We start from the raw sequence: 19,486 nt of genomic DNA, 5'->3' as shown, positions 1-19,486 counted from the left end.
ATTTAATTGGCTGAAGTGATTACCTCACTCTGAGACAATGTTTCCTTACCAAAGGTGATTACATTCAATCTTTATCCCTATGATACTAATTCAGCTAAAATATTCTCTGAAACTGTGTTGAACTGCATCAAAACAGGGATGAAAATGAAAGGAGAAAGCCATCCACTTTATCAAATGGGTTTTTTTTTTCTGGAGAGCTAGTGGAAAATAAATCTTGAGAATCTGCAAAATTAATTCCCTGAAAAGAGATGAATTGAGGAAGGAATATGGTAAGATATAGTAAGCAGTAGACTTAGAGCAAGGAGTCCTGAGTTCATGTCTTTTCCTGACTTGGTAGCATCTATATGATTTGGAGTGTCTGGGAAAGTTAGATGAGGTAATTTACAAGTTTACTTCCAGCTCTAATGATCTCTGAGTGTCATGAGGTATATTTTAGTCTCTTGAGTTTCAAAGAAGTTGAAAAAAGGAGAATTCAGATGGGTATGGCTTTAAGAATAGTTAAGTGAAAATCCAACTTTCAAAAGAGGTAAGTTAGAGAGTAATTATTTATTTTACAAAAGGAATTCATTCTAGAATTCTTTTAAATAGGAAATACTATTTCATTTAAAATTAGAGTAGGATTAGATGTATTCAATTAACCCCTGAATTTTAAAGAATATAGTTTCCTTATCAAAGGAGGTTCATGTATAATTTAAAAATGCAAACCAATTAACATATTAAATGTCATTTAAAAATGTTAAAATAAAGGCTTTGTTTTATAGAAGAGATCTAGCTATTAAAAAGGACAAAATGCTTTTCTTCGACATAAGGCAAAATCTATTTATTTATTTATTTTTTGTTTTCTTTGCAAGGTAATGGGTTTAAGTGATTTACCCAAGGTCACACAGCTACATAATTATTAAGCATCTGAGGCTGGATTTAAACTGAGGTTCTCCTGACTCTAAGGCCCATTGTTCTATCCACTGTACCAACTAGCTGTCCCTAAGGAATTTTTTTAAATATTTAGGTTTCTAAGAATTCTATAGAGAAAATGACATACTTGCAAGGAGGGTAACATCTTACAAATAGTGATCATTAAAAGGTTTCTTTAATGTTTGAATAAATTTTCAAAGTAGATATCATGAGGATTGTGCTTCCTCTTTAAATTATCTTTTTTTTTTTGGAACTTATAGTTAATGAGACCTTATATCTGGTATGTTTATACATTTTACTTATAAGAATTAAAAGACAATGTTGTATCAGATACTTTAAATCTCCAACAACCACAAAAAATATTTCTATTGGGTATATGTACTAAGAAACAAACAAAAAAATTCATTTTTAGGGATACAGATTGATTATTTATGATTTTATTGTAATCTTCCCAATAGATAATTATCTAATGAATCCTGTTTGAAATTTGCAATTATTTAATATTTCTGGTGGAAAAATAGATGTTTTCTAATTTCCAACCTTTTCTATTTATGTCGAATTGGGTGATAATAGTTATAGTGAAGATTAAAGATGCATGGTTCCTAGGAGTATATATGTGAGTAATTTATCTTCTGTCTGTAGTTTAGTGTGGAAGTTGGAGCAACAGCAGCATCAGGGCAGAAAATGAGGATAGGTATTGTTGTATTAATATCTCCATTTCACAAAAAAATGTTCAGAGAGGTTACATGATTTGCCTAGGTTCACACAGCTAGGAAATGCTAGAGGTAAAAATTGAACCCAGGTCTCTCCCAATTCTCAGTTTAAGGTTCTTACTACTATATGATGCTGTCATTGTGAGCTCTGAAAATGACTGATATGATCAAAGTATTGTTTTAAGAAACTGATGTACTTGTAGTGCATGTCAAACTAGAAGCAGAGAACAATCAGAACATTCCAGGGAGAAAGGATGGACATATTTTGAAATAAGTGACATGATTCAACCAATGCTGAGAAAGAAAAACAGGGAACAAGTATTGTTTTCTGAAAGACTAAGAGAGTGGTGATATCACTGACAAAAATGGTCTGCTTGTTTGTTGTTTTCAGGGGGTTGGAGGTGAAGGGAATGATAAGTTTTAGTTTTACTGAATTCAAAGTAATGATGGGAATATTCAAGAAGTCACATCTTGCAGGCATCTGGAAATACAGAACTAGAGCACAAGTCCTTAGTTAAAAAAATACAAATTTGGAAGTCATCATTCTAGAGATATTAAAGTTGTGACAATGGATGAAAATTAAAATGAATTTAAAAGGTTAAGAACAAAGCATCTAAGATTAGACCTCTGGGGACACTGAAAATGAAGAGTGAGACAATGAAAAGGCAGGGAAAGAGGGATAGAAAAATGGAAATAGATAAGAACTAGGAAAGTATGATGTTAGGAGAGCCAATGGAAGAGACAATTTTAAGGAGAGTGTTAAATAAGGTAGAGAAACCAAGGAAAATGAATTTTGAGAAAAGACTATTGGATTTGGCTAGTAGGAAGTCATCAATAGGCTTAGGAAAAGCAGTTTAATAGAGTGATAAATGGAATCTTGTGTTCTGCAATCACAAACATGTCTGAAATTTGAATGAGTAAGTTAGTAGTCAATGTACTGTGTGCTTGCAAAATGAACTACGTATTGAACTCAATAAACACATCAGTTACAGTAGCACTAGTGCTCAATATCCTTCTCTGATCCCCTCCTTGCCAACACTGTAGTTTCTTATAAATGCTCATACTTACCTCAAAGCTAGTGACAGCCAGTTGAGATAGGCCATCTACATATGGCCCCAAGACTTTATGCTCTCGAACTTTAAGGGATTGCCTGCTCCTTCAGGATGAAAAAAAAAATAGATAGTATTTTGCACTTGCAAATTTCACTGCTGTTTCTTTTTTAAAGTATCCCCAAATTAGAGTGGTAATTACAAAAGTTTAGAAAAGTTAATTATTAGAAAGTTATTTACAAAAAAGAACTGATAACATTTTAAAAGTTACTTTATTTTGCTAAGAAAACAGAATTTTAAATGAAGAATATTTTGAAATCTTCACCTCTATTTTTGTTTTAAAAATACATTTCCCTTATGAAACCAAAAAAATCAATGTTGCCAAAATATTTGATAAACTAATTTGCTTCACTGGAAGAACCCTAAAAAATTCAAAACACTACAATATGGACAAGATAACATAAAGAGAAAGAAGAAAAATGATCAGAGAAAATTCAATCTGCTTAGAGCTCAATGGCAATGGATGAATAAAAAGATAATTTGACAAAGATGATCTTAGAATTTGAAAGAAGGACCCTGGGGGACCTCTAGGAATATTCCTTCCTTTTTCAGATAGGAAAACTGAGACTCAGAAAAAGTGAAGGGACTACTAAATGAAAGAAATAGAACTTGAATCCAGGTTTTCTAACTCTACATCCAGGATCTATACTAGTTCATAATATATCTTCATTAAACCTGGTCTTTGGGATCATTCTTTCCATAGATAAGCAAGGAAAATTGGGCAAGAACATAATTAGCTAAAAATCCATCAGCATGAGGTCTTTGGCCCAGGGAAGGGTTTCTCTTTTGTGTTCTCCAAGGATCAGACAGTTACAGCATATTTATGGAGAACTTTGAATTTCAGATTTTGTTATGCTCTGGAACTGACAACTACCTCCTTCAGTCCTTTAATTTCACATTCTGAGAAGATTGCTTTCATAGATTCTTATCACTAGGTTCTTTATCACAAATGAAAATAACAAAAATTTCCTGAGTTTGTGCAAGGCATCTTGCTAAATATTTATTCCCACTATCAAGCCACTCAAGTTGGATATCTAGTATCATTAATTTTTCCATCTGATACCTAATGGAGGCCATTAGTACAACAGAGGCTTGGGAGAAGCAGAACAGGCAAAAATAATGACAAGATAAATTTATTTCTAATGAGTCTATATTGGCTTTACTTATAAAGTCTTTCTTTGATACTTCATCATGGTAAGGAAAGCTCTGACAGGTCCTGTTAAACCGGGAAAAATCTGTATGCAACATTAATAATAAACATATTGTATACTTGTCATCTGAGGACCAACCTAGCTAAATCCAAAGAGGTTCAGCATCAGAAACAAGGTTGGTCACCAGATAATTTTTTTTTTTTGGTGATTGTAACTCATCAAATGCACTAAATAAATGTCTTCAAAGAAGCACTTACACTGATGAAATCATAGATAACCTTATTCACCTAACTGAATGTGTGATGAGGAATTAGTGATATTGGAGTAGAACTTGATAAAAGAATGAGGTTCTCAAGTTAGCAAGAAAGGTGAAATTATTTACAATCAAAATTACACTTGAAATTAATTTTGCTGGTTAATTACTTCTCATTAGAATTCTAAAATTCCTTGAGGTTAGCTTTAAGCAGCAAATAGAAGCCAAGAACTTTTTCTTGAAATGTGTGGTCAGTGATGACACCTGCTCATGATTCCTATCTTCCAGATGTAAGTTTAAAGTATTTTTAGTATTCCTTACTGCCTTCATCATTTAAAAAAAACTAGAAATGCCATTACTTTAAGAGAATAGAACTTAAAGGGGGCATTCCTCCCTTACAATGTAATTGTTATACTGAGGAATACAAAAAAACTGAGCAAGGGATTAACCCCAATCTTAGTCCTCATAAGCCATTGGTCAAGGGGTAGCTGTCAATCTGGTTTGTAGATCTAGCTACATTCATATGATGGATTTAACAGGCACTGGGCACATGATGAGACAGTACTTTGGTGGAACACTGAAAGTTGTATATAACCCAATATGGTATTAGTTCATAAGAGGATTGATTAAGTAAATTTTGAAGCTCCAGCAAGTCAATAGAGAGTTAAGAATTAAATGAAAGGGCAGAATCTAATTTGCTAAATTATGTTCTCTTTTTTTTTTCCCAGCTACTGCTCTTTATCACTTTTCAAATCTATAAGTCATTTCTGAGCATGAAGGAATAACCTGAAAATTGAACAGTTTTAGGTTTCAATAAGATGCTGCCATTTATCATATTTTCACAAAGAAAAAGAATTATACTCATCTTACAGAGAATTGCCTTATAGCAACCATTTTCAGTCTAGGTGACAAGGAATCCTTTTGGTGTTGATCCACAGAACTTATAAAAGTTAGTCTAAACTTTTACAGTGGCTGCTCAGTTTCACTGTTATCCAGAAGTATGATTGCATATCACCAATATCATCCAAGAGCTTTTGTTTTTATGTCTAGTACAATGCAATCTTCACTGTTAAAAGTAAAATATGGTAAAGAAATGTTTTTTTTCCTAACATTCAAAGAATCTGGTTTTTACAATATATTAAGAGACCTGTCTAGTTTATGCACATTCAATTTCTCCATTGATCATCTCAGCAAAAAAGTGATCTTTGATTATAGTCAATTAAAAAAAAGTATTGGTTATTGTACCACTTAGGACATTAAAATTCTAAACAAAAGGCACCTAGGAAATCTAATGAAAAGCGACTGGATGTTGATGAGTTTTGCGCAGACCATGAAATCTTAATAAATTAACTGAACAAATACTTTATGAAAGGCACTTTACTACATGAGGACATATAACGATTTAACATGATGCAGTTCTTCATTTTTACACTATGGCAGGGGAATGAAGACATGTATATAAATAACTTTATTACAAATTGTAATATGCTAAGTGCTTTAGAGATTTCATATAAAATGGGATAAGAGATGAAAGGAAGAATCAAAGTCTAGCTAGTAGAAATCAAAGAAGGTTATATGAAGGAGGTAGGCATGTTAAGTAGATCTTTAAGGAAAGGAAAGACTTCAAAAAGTAAAGATGGAAAGGGAGTCCCCCTGCACCCTGAACAATATTTGATTGGGAAATGTTGAAGAAGACCATCCTCACTGTCAAAATATATATATGTATACACATGTCAGAAGACCTAAGCAACTATGAGACCCAAGTGTCAGAAAGGTTGTAAAAAAAGACAAGGAAGATGGCAGAGATTAGGGAGAAAGAAGGCTGAAAACTTCAGGCTCAAGACATTGACAATGGTAGGAGAGTGTCTTGGAGGTTGATATATGATAAACACAAGCAACAATTATAATCAAATAGTGTCAAGTATCAAGCAATGGACCCAGAGTTAAGATATATTGCTTAAAATACAATGAAGCTATTTCTTAACACCAAGATTATTTTAATATAATACTTCTATCATTGGATTTAAAAATATTTAATTTCAAACAATGACTCACCCTTTGGGATCTAAAAGATCCCGAACTTTTTCATTATAGATTTCCATATATGACACTTCTACTTTAAATATCTGTGATTCATTTTGTTCCAAAGAGATTCTTTGAAATAAAGCACAACACAGTCGTGGAATTAAGCCCAGCTGCTCAGCATTGCCCATCATTGAAAAGGATTTTCCTGAACCTAAAGAAAAACAATCAGAGAGGTATAGAGAAGGATGAAAATGAATGATATGAATATTCTAAATATACTTGTGTGTTCTATATATGTGTGTTTGAGTATTTAATATATGACTTTCATTCTTTTTTTTATTTTTTATTTAAGGCAATGGGGTTAAGTGACTTGCCCAAGGTCACACAGCTGCATAATTATGAAGTATCTGAGGTTGGACTTGAACTCAGGTCCTCCTGACTCCAGGACCAGTGTTCTATCCACTGCACCACCTAGCCAACCCAACTTTCATTCTTATGGAACAAAATGGCACATTCCTCAGAAATCCAATGTAGATGATAAGTATATTTTATTATTTTTTCTTCATGCCAAACTGGCTGATATTTCATCTTTCATCTCTATGCTTTTACATAAATTCTTTCCAGGGCTGGAATGTAGTTCTTTTTCACCTCTACTAGTGTGCCTATTTCCCTTATCTGCTATTGCCTCTTGCTTATCTCTCCCCCAGAGGGTCTTAGCTTACTCGGTCTGAACTCTAAATCTATTTGTATGAGAACATACTGTTTCCCTTGATAGAATATAATCTTGTTGAGGACAAAGGCCATTTCATTTTTGCTATGCTGAGCACAGATTCTGGCACTGACTTGAAAAATACTTATGAATTGGTGGACAAATAGACTCACTCCACCTGAGGGAATCAGGTTTCTATTTTTCTTTTGGGAAACAAGGATAATTTGAAAGGATGTAAGGAACCAGAGGCAGAAATCACTTAACAGGCTATAAAATGACCATAATATTTTAAAAAATAAATCACAGGTTGGATGAGAAAAAATTATTTTATATTTTTGAGGAACATATTATTATTTGATTATTTTATAAAACAGATTTACAGGAAGACAAAAAAAGTATAGCATGCTTTGTTTCAGCAGGGCAAACAAGAAACTTGTTTGACAAGAAGCCTTCCTTCTATGATTGTGTGCAGTTTATCTTGTATGCAGCTTATGGACAAATTTTTGTTTATCGTCTCCCCCATTAGACTGAACTTTTTGAGGGTAGGGACTGTCTTTTTGCCTCTTTTAATATTCCCAATGTTTAACTTAAGAATTTGGCACAGTGTTGGTGCTTAATAAATGGCTGTGATTGAATATCTTCTACTTTTACCAGATCTTTACCAAATCTGACCTCATTCCCTGTTAGAACAGTGCTTGAGTACATCCTTTTATAAGGATGTTTATAAGGATATTTGGATAATGAAGAAAGATACTGCACTCTGCTCTCCCACACTTGCTGGCACTTAATAGATACTTAATGAATATTTATTGACTACTATGAATATATAGTTTTAAATTGGGTGGTATAGTAAGAGTGTCAGGCCTGGAATCAAAAGACCCATTTTCCTGAGTTCAAATCTGACCTCATCTTTGTGACCTTGGGTAAGTCACTTAACTCTGCTTCAGTTTCCTCATATGTAAAATGAACTGGAGAAGAAACTGGCAAACCACTCTAGTATCCTTGCCAAAAAAATTCCAAATAGGGTCACTAAGAGTCATACATGACAACTAGAAATTTAAAATTTTGTATGTAATCTTAAGGATAAATTTAGAAAATTTCCAAGATATTCAATTCAAGAAATGTCTCCAGACATTTTACTGGCTCTCTAATTACCTGTGTTTGTACTCAATATTAGTGATGAATCAGGTGTTTAAGAGAGGATAGAGGATCACATTCTCAATTTTATTGAAAAGTATCATCTGTTCACAGTCTATTACTTTTTTTGAGTCTGGTCACTTTCTTTTAAGGCACAGAATCTGAGCCTAATTAGCATGGATGTATATTCCTAAACATGAATCAGATATCAATAAAACATCTTTTTTGGAGAGGGAAGTACAATATACATTGAAAAGTTTCTTTCAACTCTGCATTTTTACTGGCAATTCTTTGAGTCTGGAATTCTCTCTTCCTCATCTTGATTTCCTGGATTCCTTCAAGTCCTAGCTAAAATCCCATCTTTGACAAGAAGCCTTCCTTCTATGATTGTGTGCAATTTATCTTTTATGCAGCTTATGGACAAATTTTTGTTTATTGTCTCCCCCATTAGACTGAACTTTTTGAGGGTAGGGACTGTCTTTTTGCCTCTTTTAATATTCCCAATGTTTAACTTAAGAATTTGGCACAGTGTTGGTGCTTAATAATTGTGATTGAATATCTTCTACTTTTACCAGCTCTTTAAACTAACTATTTGAGATAGGAAGGCAATGTAAAATTACTTCCATTTTACAGATGTAGATATTTATTTAGATAAAGAATTTAAATATTTATTACTTAGGACCAAACATATAGTTAATGTGGAGACAAATCTAAAATCCAAGCTTCCTGACTCCTATACAGTCTCCTTACCATTATAACCCAACAGAAGCAACAGGGTATAATGGAAAGATTATGAAACTTGGAGTAATAGGAGTCAGGTTCAAAATCTGATTCTGGTACTTAATACTACTAAACCTCTCTGAGCCTCAATTTTCTCATGCATAAAATGATAGGGTTGTATCAGATGACCTCATGAGTTTTTTTTTTCTGGTGTAGCTACAGGATTCTAAAACAGTTTTAGAAAATGTTTACTTAAAGTAGTTCTTTGCTGTAGGATCTTGGGCATTTATACAATGCCTACTGGGACAATAATTTTAAGCATCCAGTAGTGATACTGTTGGGAAAATGGGATGTTTGAAAACAAAATATAAGACAATAAAAATGGATGGACTATCAATAAGACCCTCGGGACAGCTCCCAAATTATAATTTGGGAGAATAAGACTAAACATGGTTAATTTGTATACAAATAATCAGGATTTGATTATATTTAACCACTTGTGTGACTGATTTAAAAGGATAAGTGGCAAAATTTGTCAAGCTAAATATTTTTTTTTGGTCAGTAGTAATAATGGGGAATTTTGCAGAAACAGCAGCATAAAAGTTATCACTAGAACTCTATGGTTAGAAAAAGAGATAATCACAGACATCATACAAGCTGGTGTTCACAATATGTCAAAAGCTTGAAGGAGACGCAATACATTATATGAATTTCCTATCGGAGGACTTATGCAAGGAAATGGACAAGAATAGCACAGAATGAGATATGTATTCATTGAAATCTGTACCACTGGAAGGAAGACCCACAACAATGAAGTCACAGATTCCTTTAAGTAAATAATAATAGGTCACCTTTCTAGAATACTTTATGCATCTTAGTTTCTTCATCTAAAAAAATGAGGATATTAGTCAAGATGATGTCTGAGGTCCCTTCTAGGCAGAAAAAATGTATTCACAACTTACTTTTAAATTTAATCTGCATTATTAAAATTTTCTCCATCACTTACTTAAGTCCAGAAACACTTTGGAATTTAATCCTCACTATTAATATATTATTCATCATTTTCTTAAGTATAGCTAATCAACAAAATAATAAATCAAATTCTGATTTGTAACATTTGGTGATGATAAAGGTGTATTTTTTTTAAATTAAAAAATTTTTTTACAATTTTCCCCCAATCTCACCTCTCTCCCCCTACTACCCACAGAAGGCAGTTTAATAGTCTTTACATTGTTTCCATGCTATACATTGATCAAAATTGAATGTGTTGGGAGAAAAATCACATCCTTAAGGAAAACGAAATATAAGAGATAGAAAAGTATGTAATATATAACTTTTTTAAAAAAAGTTGAAGGTAAAGTCTTTGGTCTTTGTTTAAACCCCACAATTCTTTCTGACAAAGGTGTATTGTAAAAATACATTCTTGAAACTAAATACTTACTATACTTGATTACAAAATGAAAATTCTTACCTGTCTGCCCATAGGCAAAAATACATGCATTGTATCCCTGAAAGGCTTTTTCAAGAATTCCTTCTCCAAGGCATTTGAAGACTACTTCTTGACCTGTCAAAAAAAAAAAAAGACTAAACTATTAGTCAAAAACCAGTCCCCTGAAAACATGAGCAAAGTTTCTGACAACAAAGAAAAAACATTTCCTTTGAACAATATGGAATATATATATGCACAAGAGAAATTATAGGAGTGGCCAAAATAGAAGAACAGCAGCAAATATGCTCATTAATTTCCTTGGGATAATAATTATGGGCAAAAAAGAAAAAAATTATAATGTTTCTGATATCTGTTATCCAAAAGATGAGCCATAACTAATAAGTGAATTAGAAATATTTAACTTGCAGAACACAATATGACTTCATGGGGAGATTTGTTAAGATAACACTAACAGCCAGAATATGGCAATAGAAAGGTATTCCTTGGTCAAGAGGAAGAGACAGGAGTAAAGAAGGCAGTATAGCATTGTGCACCAATAAATGAATCACCTTATGGAAATTCACAATTGTAAGGAGGAAGGTGTTGAGTTTTCGGTTAAGGAGAGAAAAATAGAGGCAAAAAAAGTGGTAAGACTAAATATTACAAGCTATAAGACCAAATTGGTTGGAGTAACTGGATGACAAACTTATGATGCTGATAATAATAGCTAGCATTTATAAAAGTTATCACAAAATCTTGGGATACCCTTTGAAGGGCTTTGTATATGTAATTTCACAACAATCCTCTGAGAGAGATGGTGTCACTTGCCCCATTTTACAGAGGTTAGAATTAAGGCAGACAGAAGTGACTTGGGAAGAGTCATACAGTTAGTATTTGACTCAGGATTTGATCTAGACTTTCCTGTCTCCAAGACCAGTGTTCCATCCACTCTAATCATTTAGTTACAAAATAGAAGTAGGAGCTGTGAAGAATAAATTTTGAAGGTAGAGACACACAACAAAATATTTATCTGCAAAAAAGAACACCTTTGATAGAAAGAGTTGCTTCAAAAATTTGTGATTTCATTATGGCCCAGTAGTCAGTGAGATAGTCAATAAACATTTATAAAATACCTACTATGTACTATGTCCAGTAGTCAGTGAGATAATCAATAAGCATTTATGAAGTACCTTCTATGTACTAGGAATAGTGCTACAAATAAAAAAAAAAGGCAAAAAGCAATATTTGCTCTGAAATAGAGAAGACAGCATGCACACAGCATCTGTCATTAGTAAGTAAGAACTACAAGCAAAACAATGTATATGATTAATAGGAAATAATTAAGGGAGGGAAGAGTTGGGAAAAATTTACAATAGATGACATAGATAGGAAAATATTTCATGACCAAGTAAAGGATAGAAAGGATCACAGAAAATGAAGTAGGTAATTTTGAGTACATAAAATTAAAAGGTTTTTGTAGAAAAAAGTCACATAAAGCTATAAATAAAAGACAACTGGGAAAATATTTTTGCAATAAGTTTCTGTAAAAAAGATATCTCATTTCTTAGAAATATAAAAAATTGGTTCAAATTTAAAAGAATAAAAGATATTCCACAAATGACAAATAGTTAAGAATGTGAAGTCAGCTCTTAAGGGAAAAAAAACTCAAGCTTTCTATAGTCATATTAAAAACAAGTGCTCTAAATAATTACTAATTAAAGAAACACACATTAAAGCAATTCTGAGGTTCCACTTTATACCTATCAATGTGGCAAAGATGACAAAAAAAGGAAAATGATAAGGGCCTGGCACATAGGAAGCTCTTAATAAATGTTAATTCACTGACTGAATGTTAGAGGAGCTGTGGGAAAATAGCAATAATGATGTATGTTAATGGAACTGTTAAAGGATACACAATTCTGAAAAGCAATTTAGATTTATACTCCAAAGAGATCAAAGAGAGAAGAAAAAATCCTTTATGTATAAAAATATTTATTACAACTCTTTTTGTAGTGGCAAAAAAAGTAGAAACTGAGGGGGTGCCCATCAATTGATGAATGACTGAATAAACTGTGGCATATGTGACTATGAATACTATAAGAAATGAGGAAATAAATGATTTCAAATAAAGATGCAAAGACATACAAACTGACAGAGTAAAGTGAGTAGTAGAAACAAAATACTGTAAGATCAATATTAAAAAATGAATAATTTTAACTGATGAATAAAACAGAGACCCAGAAGAACAATTTATGCAATAACATGGTAAAAAAAAAACTGAAGTTTGTAAAAACTATGATCAATTCAGTGACCACCAATGATTCTAGAAGACTGATGATTAAACATGAGATATTTAATCCACTACAGGAGGCATTACAGAGGAAGGATGTTACAGAAATGACCTGAACAATGCAATCAAGTATCAATACATATTTCTGCACCAAATCAAGAGCAGTGCCCAATCTTCAAGCTAAAGTAGGTTAGAATGGGAAAGGATATTTTCTTCTGGGATATTTGATGTTCTGTCAAAAGCATGTCATGCTTTTTGTCATGCTTCCTGAATGAAGGGAGCTGAGAGACTAAGTCATGGAGAGGACAGTCTCTCAGGCTACAATGAAAATAATGCAAAAATATTTAAATAAAAACCTTCAATAAGTATTCTAATTGATATTTTTGAACAAAGAACTTTATTTGCCAAATCAGTAGTTTTGTGCCCTCTCCATTTTGATATAAATCAGATAAGAGTGAGTATTAAAAAAATAAAGCACATAGATTTAGATTTATTTATAAAAACATGAGTAAATAAATGAGAAATCTAAATTTGAGATTTAAACATATGCAATTTTATTCATTTCAAATACATTCAGGAACATGAATTATTAGACTTTAAAAAGATGAAAAGTCTGATTTCATGAATAAATAATAATTCAAAATTTATATACCATATAGTCTAATTAATGAATGAACTAAGCAATATAACATCTCAATGAGAGCAATGGTTAATGTAAAAGAAATCATTCTAATCAGAAAAACAAAGTAGAAATGTTTGTTATACCATCTATGACAAGTCATTGGACTAGCAACCCCTTAAGTTCATTTGTTAGCATGTATGTAAACATAGGAAAGGGATTACAGTAGATGGACAGTGAACTGGGTCCCAAGTTAATCAGGAGATCACATTTAGGAAATGTTGCATCAATTTAAATAATTGCAAGCTGTCTATTGCCATGAACACTATGCTTTTTTTTAAAGGTTTTTGCAAGGCAATGGGGTTAAGTGGCTTGCCCAAGGCCACATAGCTAGGTAATTATTAAGTGTCTGAGTCTGGTTTTGAACCCAGGTAACTCCTGACTCCAGGGCCAGTGCTTTATCCACTGCACTACCTAGCTGCCCCAAACACTATCCTTTTAACACCAATACTCTCCTGATAATGTCACATCAATATAAATCATGGAATCCCAAAGTAATCCATTTTGCTTACAGATAGCTCTAGTTGCTAGTAAGTTTTCCCTTAAATCAAGTATAATTTGCTACTTTCCAGCTTCTATCCACTGCTCTTTGTGATTCTGCCCTCATTCTAAATGCCACCTTCAACATGAGGCTTATTCTAATGTCCCCAGTTGCTTTCTCACAAAATTATCTTGCATTCTTTTTGTATGCACTTTTCTGCTTATATGTCACCTCAGATAGAATGGAAGTTGCTTGAGGGTCAAGCCTCCCATTTTTGTTTGTATCCACATTGTCTTTCATGGTATTTGTGAGACAGTATGCTCTTAATTAATGATCCTAGATTCTCAACCCAATGAATGCACTATTTATTTGAAAACTCCATCTCCCAACAGGGACTACTAGAATATGCATTTTAAAAATTGTTGAGACTGACACATAAACTTTGCTTGAGTTTACACTTTGTTCCAAGGTTAGATATAAATTTTTTAACACCCCTGTTAAATACTAAAATATTCCAGAAGAGTAGAATAGATGTAGTTAAATAAATAAATCATCAGACTAAGACCAGATATGTCAACACAGGAATAATTTACTATTTGTTAATGCATAACTACAATAATATCTTGGCATGGTGAAACTGAGAGATACAATTAAATCATATGGATGAGTCTATCAAGTTTATATTAAGGATTATATAAACTGTTATACAAATAAAAGATGTTTATTTGCAGAAAACATTTTTCTTACATTGCATTATACTCATAATTGTACTGTTACCTCTGATACAAAATATTTTGTATCAGAGGTAACACAGTACAGTTCAAATATTCTGTATTTGCTAGAAAATCTGCTTATGATAGTATACAGGAAAAAATTATAAGAAAAAGTTATAGAGTGGTTCAGTGAGGCAATGAGAATATGTATTCATTTGACAAGTTCATTTAAAATATATATATATATATATATATATATATATATATATATATATATACTTTTTATTTTCTATTAAACAATTTAGACTATTGTTTTTAAAGAGAACAATAAAAAAATCTTCTATCTTCCTGAGAAGATTAGGGCCATCCAATATCAACTCTTTCAAATCTACTCTAATCCAGGGATTGGCAAACTATTCTTAGTTGCTACAATATTTGATCCATGAGGTAGGATGTAGTTTGCCCACTCTTCATCTAAATTAATCACTTCCATATCCTCTTCCATCTCTTGCATTTTCTCTTTTGGCAATCTCATACATTTCCACCCTGTCACTTCTGTGCAGTTAATTCCCATTTCTACATCTCTGCCTAGAGCCAAACAGTACAATTTCCAAATCCAAATTACAAGTTGTCTATAGGACATTTATGCCTGTATTTTCCAGCAGCAGTTTAAATTGAACATGTCAAAAGTCTAACTTAATATTTTCTCTTCTTTCTCACCTCCACTCCTAACACTCCAGAATTCTCTTCCATGCTCCAGTAGTCTTATCCTGGAAGATCTCTTTACACCTGCAATTTCCTCTTCTGATTGGTGAATTTTTTTCCAGAACCTCCATTGTGAGGTCAAGTCCCAACCTCCTAGATTATTATAATCCTAGACGCCCCCCCGACCTAGACTATTATAATCATTTTTAATTCACTGCTCACCTTTATTCTGTTCCCATTCAATCTAGCCTTTGTACTGATTCTTTACAATGATCCCAGAATAATCTATTTTAAGCATGGATCAAGTTATGTTTTTTTAATCAGGAAAAAAACTTCTATGTAGTTCCCTTTTTCCCTATAAATAAAATTCAAATTCCTTTGCCTGGCATTCAAGGCTCTCTATTTTATCCACCCCAAGTTTCCAGTCTTCCTTCATATTATTAATTTACCATATATGCTCTAAATTTTAATTTAAGCTGTACTTCTTTCTGTTCTTTTTAACAATTACTACATTTCTCCACTCACATGCCTCATACAGTTTTCTATGCCTGGGAATATCTTTCTTCATTCTTTTTAACTGCTCAATTTCTAGCCATGCCACCAGATTCAGCTCAAGGATGCCTGCTCTAAACCTTAACCAACCCACCTCTTGTTGATCTATATCTTTCTCCACAGACATTACTCAACAATTGAATGTCCAAGTAAAAATCAGTTCCTACAAATATATCTATGTCATTATTATATGAGCTTATTATGGTACTGAATAGAAGTACAGAAACTAGAACCCTAGAAACTTCTGCTAGAATAGAAATACAAAGAAAAAAATTAAGTAACTAAAATAAATAGTCAAATAGCAACTGAGCAACTAGGTGGTACAGCAGATAGATTACTGAGCTTGGAGTCAGAGAATCCTTTTCCTGAATTCAAATCTGTTCTTAGAAATTTACTAACTCTGGGACCCTGGGCAAGTCACTTAATCCTATATGCCTTAGTTTCTTCATTTGTAAAATGAACTGGAGAAGGAAAAGGGAAATCACTGCAGTATCTTTGTCAAGAAAACCATGAAGGGACAGGCATGACTGAAAAACAATTCAACAACAAACAACTGAACTTAAAAAATAAACAATAAAGAATCTATTCAATATATTGGTATGGTGGTTTTTGAGTCTGAGAACTTGAGATCAGATCTTAGTTTTGTCACTTTCTATTCAGGTGAGTGACTTTAGAGAAGTCATTTAAACTCTCTAGACTCTGTCTTTAACATTTGTAAAACAAGGGCATATAGTTTATAATTCCTAAGCTTCCTTCCAGCTGTAGATATATAATCAGATAACATCTAAGCCAGCTTTCAAAGATAATGGAGGCATTTGTTAACTTTGTGACATTTAACCATTTTTTAAAGCTTGTAAGAGCAAAGGGAATTCTGACATAGTTTTTTCCCTTTTCTTTTATTTGTTGCCAGTTTTTTTTGGCAAGGCAGTGGGGTTAAGTGGCTTGCCCAAGGCCACACAGCTAGGTAATTATTAAGTGTCTGATACCGGATTTGAACTCAGGTACTCCTGACTCCAAGGCTGGTGCTCTATCCACTGTGCACCAAGCCACCCCTGCCATAGATTTTTAACAAAAAATCTGCAGTCTCTGGATAAATTTTAATCAATATAAAGGCAAGCCAGTACATTTCTGAAGTCTGTTTCCTCATCTATAAATGAGAATGTAGACTAATTCTCCCATTTTCAGTATGTAACATATATTTCCTATTTTTCAGTTAAGTGCTACATATTTCAATATGTGCTACAATATTTACAGAAACCAATCTTACAAATTATGTGGTTAACACACCTTGGAATGTATTCCTTTTTGTCATCTAAGTTCAATTGCCTAAATGTACTACAGTACAATTCTTAAGTAAATGAACAGAATCTGAAATGTATATAGTATTATGCATGACAAATTTAGAATAAATGCAAGTTTTAAAATAGTAAAATCAAACTTTTTTTAAAATAAAAAAGGGAAAAAACAGAAGATACTGTTCCATAGAGGACTTAAAAAGGCTTCAAACAGAATCATCAAGGTAATTATTCTCTTGTCTCAGAGGTACTACTTTGAAATTCAGACAGGCTGAGACAAACACTGTGAATCATTCGGTATAACAAGGTGTGCCAAATACATACCTTTTTGCTGAGGAAACTTTCTATACTCTCAAAATCCAAATGAGATTAAATTTGGGTCTGCCAATAAATGTCTGATTTTCTTTATCTCTTGGAAATCAAAGTATTTTTTTTCCTACCCAGTGATGGTGAAAAAAATCCCAGATCTTAAGATGCCAGAAAGATATACAAGTTACAGTAACAAAACCATGTAGAATCATGGATTAATAGATGACTAAATTCTCATCTTTTCTATGAACTTCCCCTTAATCTTTATGCTGATGTATAGGCTCATTGGTTATGTCAGGCTACCTTTCCAATCTGAAAAATCCTTTTAGATTGCTTTTGTCTATAAGTAAAAAAAAGTCTCAAGTTGTGGATCTCCTTAAACTTAACCCACAAATCTTGCCTGTTAAGTATATTTCAAAACTACTCATCCTTTCTTGATGGGATCCCAGTTGGCCCAGAAATCTGATGTTTTCTTACATAATTTCCAGATTTGTATTGGAAGAGAAAGAGATCTAGGAATGCACTTGACTTTTTAAGAGTTTAGGTAATTTGCAGGTGGGCATTATAAAAGATTCAATATCTCCAACCTAAATGTTTCCAGCTGTATGGATGAATGCAGATAAAATGAAATTCTATGGGGAATGGGGTGGGGAGAAACACTGTGAAACACAATTCGGAAGTCCTGCAGGGACTAATTTTGTTACTAACAGAAGGATCTATGCGTATTTGTTCTAGCTTGAGACAAACTGAGCAAAGTCAGATCACTGAAAGGACCAAGAGGCCTGTGGCTTTTTCAGCACAGCAGATGCCAAAAAATTAGAAGAGATGCCTTTCTTTGGCCTGGGTTCTGAGGCCCATGGCCATTTTACAGCTGCAAGCTCTCAATGCCCAGCTACAGTGAGGCCACAAAGCTACTCTAGCCTTACTGGTTAATAACCATGACCATAATGTTAATTCCCTTATAATGGGGTTTATTATTAGTCCTTCTGTAGCTATATGGAGGGAGCTTAACCAAGGCCTTAATATGGTTACGCACAAGACACAGTCAAAACAACATGGAGAGAACTTCATGGTTTGACATTTTTGCAAACACAATCTTAGGTCTGAGTCACTCAACCTTGAGTCATGTTTGATATAGCCTTTTTTAAAAACTAATACCCTTGGGCTGCCTCACTGGTACTAACCCCTCCCTCCTGAGACAACTAATGGACTCCAAGCTGCTTACTCACTGCCTACTGGGAAATGGGTAACCAAGACAGTCTTTTCTCTATGCCAGGACTTCTATCTCTGGAAGCAGCAAAATGGGAGAAATAAAGGTGGAAAGGAAACTGGGATGGAATTATTCAGTTTTGGTTTTGTTTGTTTTGGCATTTATTTGTTTTTTCAATTTTACCAATGTTTTCACTGGCTGTCAAGATACTACATTGAAGAAATTCTGTCTCCTAATTACAAATTAGTAACCATTCATCAGCTTCAATTTTAGAGAATTGCCTTCAGAGAACTGGGTTGTTAAGAGACTGGCCCAAAGTTACATAGCAAGTTTGTGCCAAAGATAGTCAATCAGTCAATAAATATTAAGTATATTACTTAATGCTTAGCACTGTGGATATAAATAAAGGCAAAAAAGTTCTTATTCTCAAGAAGTTCAGTCTAACTAGGGGGGCATGGAGGGGTAACAAAGAAGTACCTATGTACAGATAAGTTAAATACAGAATAAAGAGAAAATAATTAGTAGAGGGAAAGCTCTAGAATTAAGAGGGGGTTAAAAAAAAGCTTCCTGTAGAAGTTGGGATTTTAACTGGGATTTGAAAGAAGCCAGAGAAGACAGGTAGAGAGAAGAAAGAATATTCCAGGTATGGGAAATAGAAAGAGAAAATGCTTCAAGCTGAGAAATGGAGTTTCTTCATGGAAGAACAGCAAGAACTCCAGTGTCATTGATTGAAGTGGGGACCATAAGGTATTAAAGATTGGAAAGATAAAGGGTGGGTTGGGTTATGAAGGACTTTGAATACTTAAGAGATAATTTATATTTGCTCCTGGATATGATGTCGTTAGAGTTTACCGAATGGGATTAGAGTCTGATATTTCTAGAATTAAGAAAAAAGGTGGGGAAAATGTTAACAATGAATATTAAATTTAAAAATGTGTTGTATCCACCTCCAGAAAAAGAACTGATGCAGTCTGAATGCAGATCTAAGCAGACTATTTTTCATTTTCTGCATTTTTTCATATTTTTTTCTCCCTTTGGATCTGTCTTCTTTCACAACATGACTAATATGGATGGTAATATGTTTTACATGATTG

The 19,486-nt window shown here is 33.1% G+C and overlaps 1 protein-coding gene across 10 annotated transcripts in view; it reads right to left on the bottom strand.

The window, feature by feature from the left end:
• The window catches only part of KIF13A (kinesin family member 13A), a 262,629-nt gene that overhangs the window by 110,075 nt on the left and 133,068 nt on the right, over positions 1 to 19,486 (bottom strand). For all 10 annotated transcript variants that reach the window (XM_074207196.1, XM_074207200.1, XM_074207201.1 and 7 more), the window contains exons 5-7: positions 10,201 to 10,293; positions 6,194 to 6,374; positions 2,694 to 2,781 (exon numbers count right to left, since the gene is read on the bottom strand). In XM_074207196.1, the coding sequence (XP_074063297.1) occupies positions 2,694 to 2,781; positions 6,194 to 6,374; positions 10,201 to 10,293 (362 nt within the window). The remainder of the gene's footprint in view (positions 1 to 2,693; positions 2,782 to 6,193; positions 6,375 to 10,200; positions 10,294 to 19,486) is intronic.

Source organism: Macrotis lagotis, chromosome X (genome assembly GCF_037893015.1).
Source record: "Macrotis lagotis isolate mMagLag1 chromosome X, bilby.v1.9.chrom.fasta, whole genome shotgun sequence".
Classification (NCBI taxonomy): domain Eukaryota; kingdom Metazoa; phylum Chordata; class Mammalia; order Peramelemorphia; family Peramelidae; genus Macrotis; species Macrotis lagotis.
Note: the sequence above shows the minus strand (reverse complement) of the source record. Positions and strands in the feature narration are given on the sequence as shown.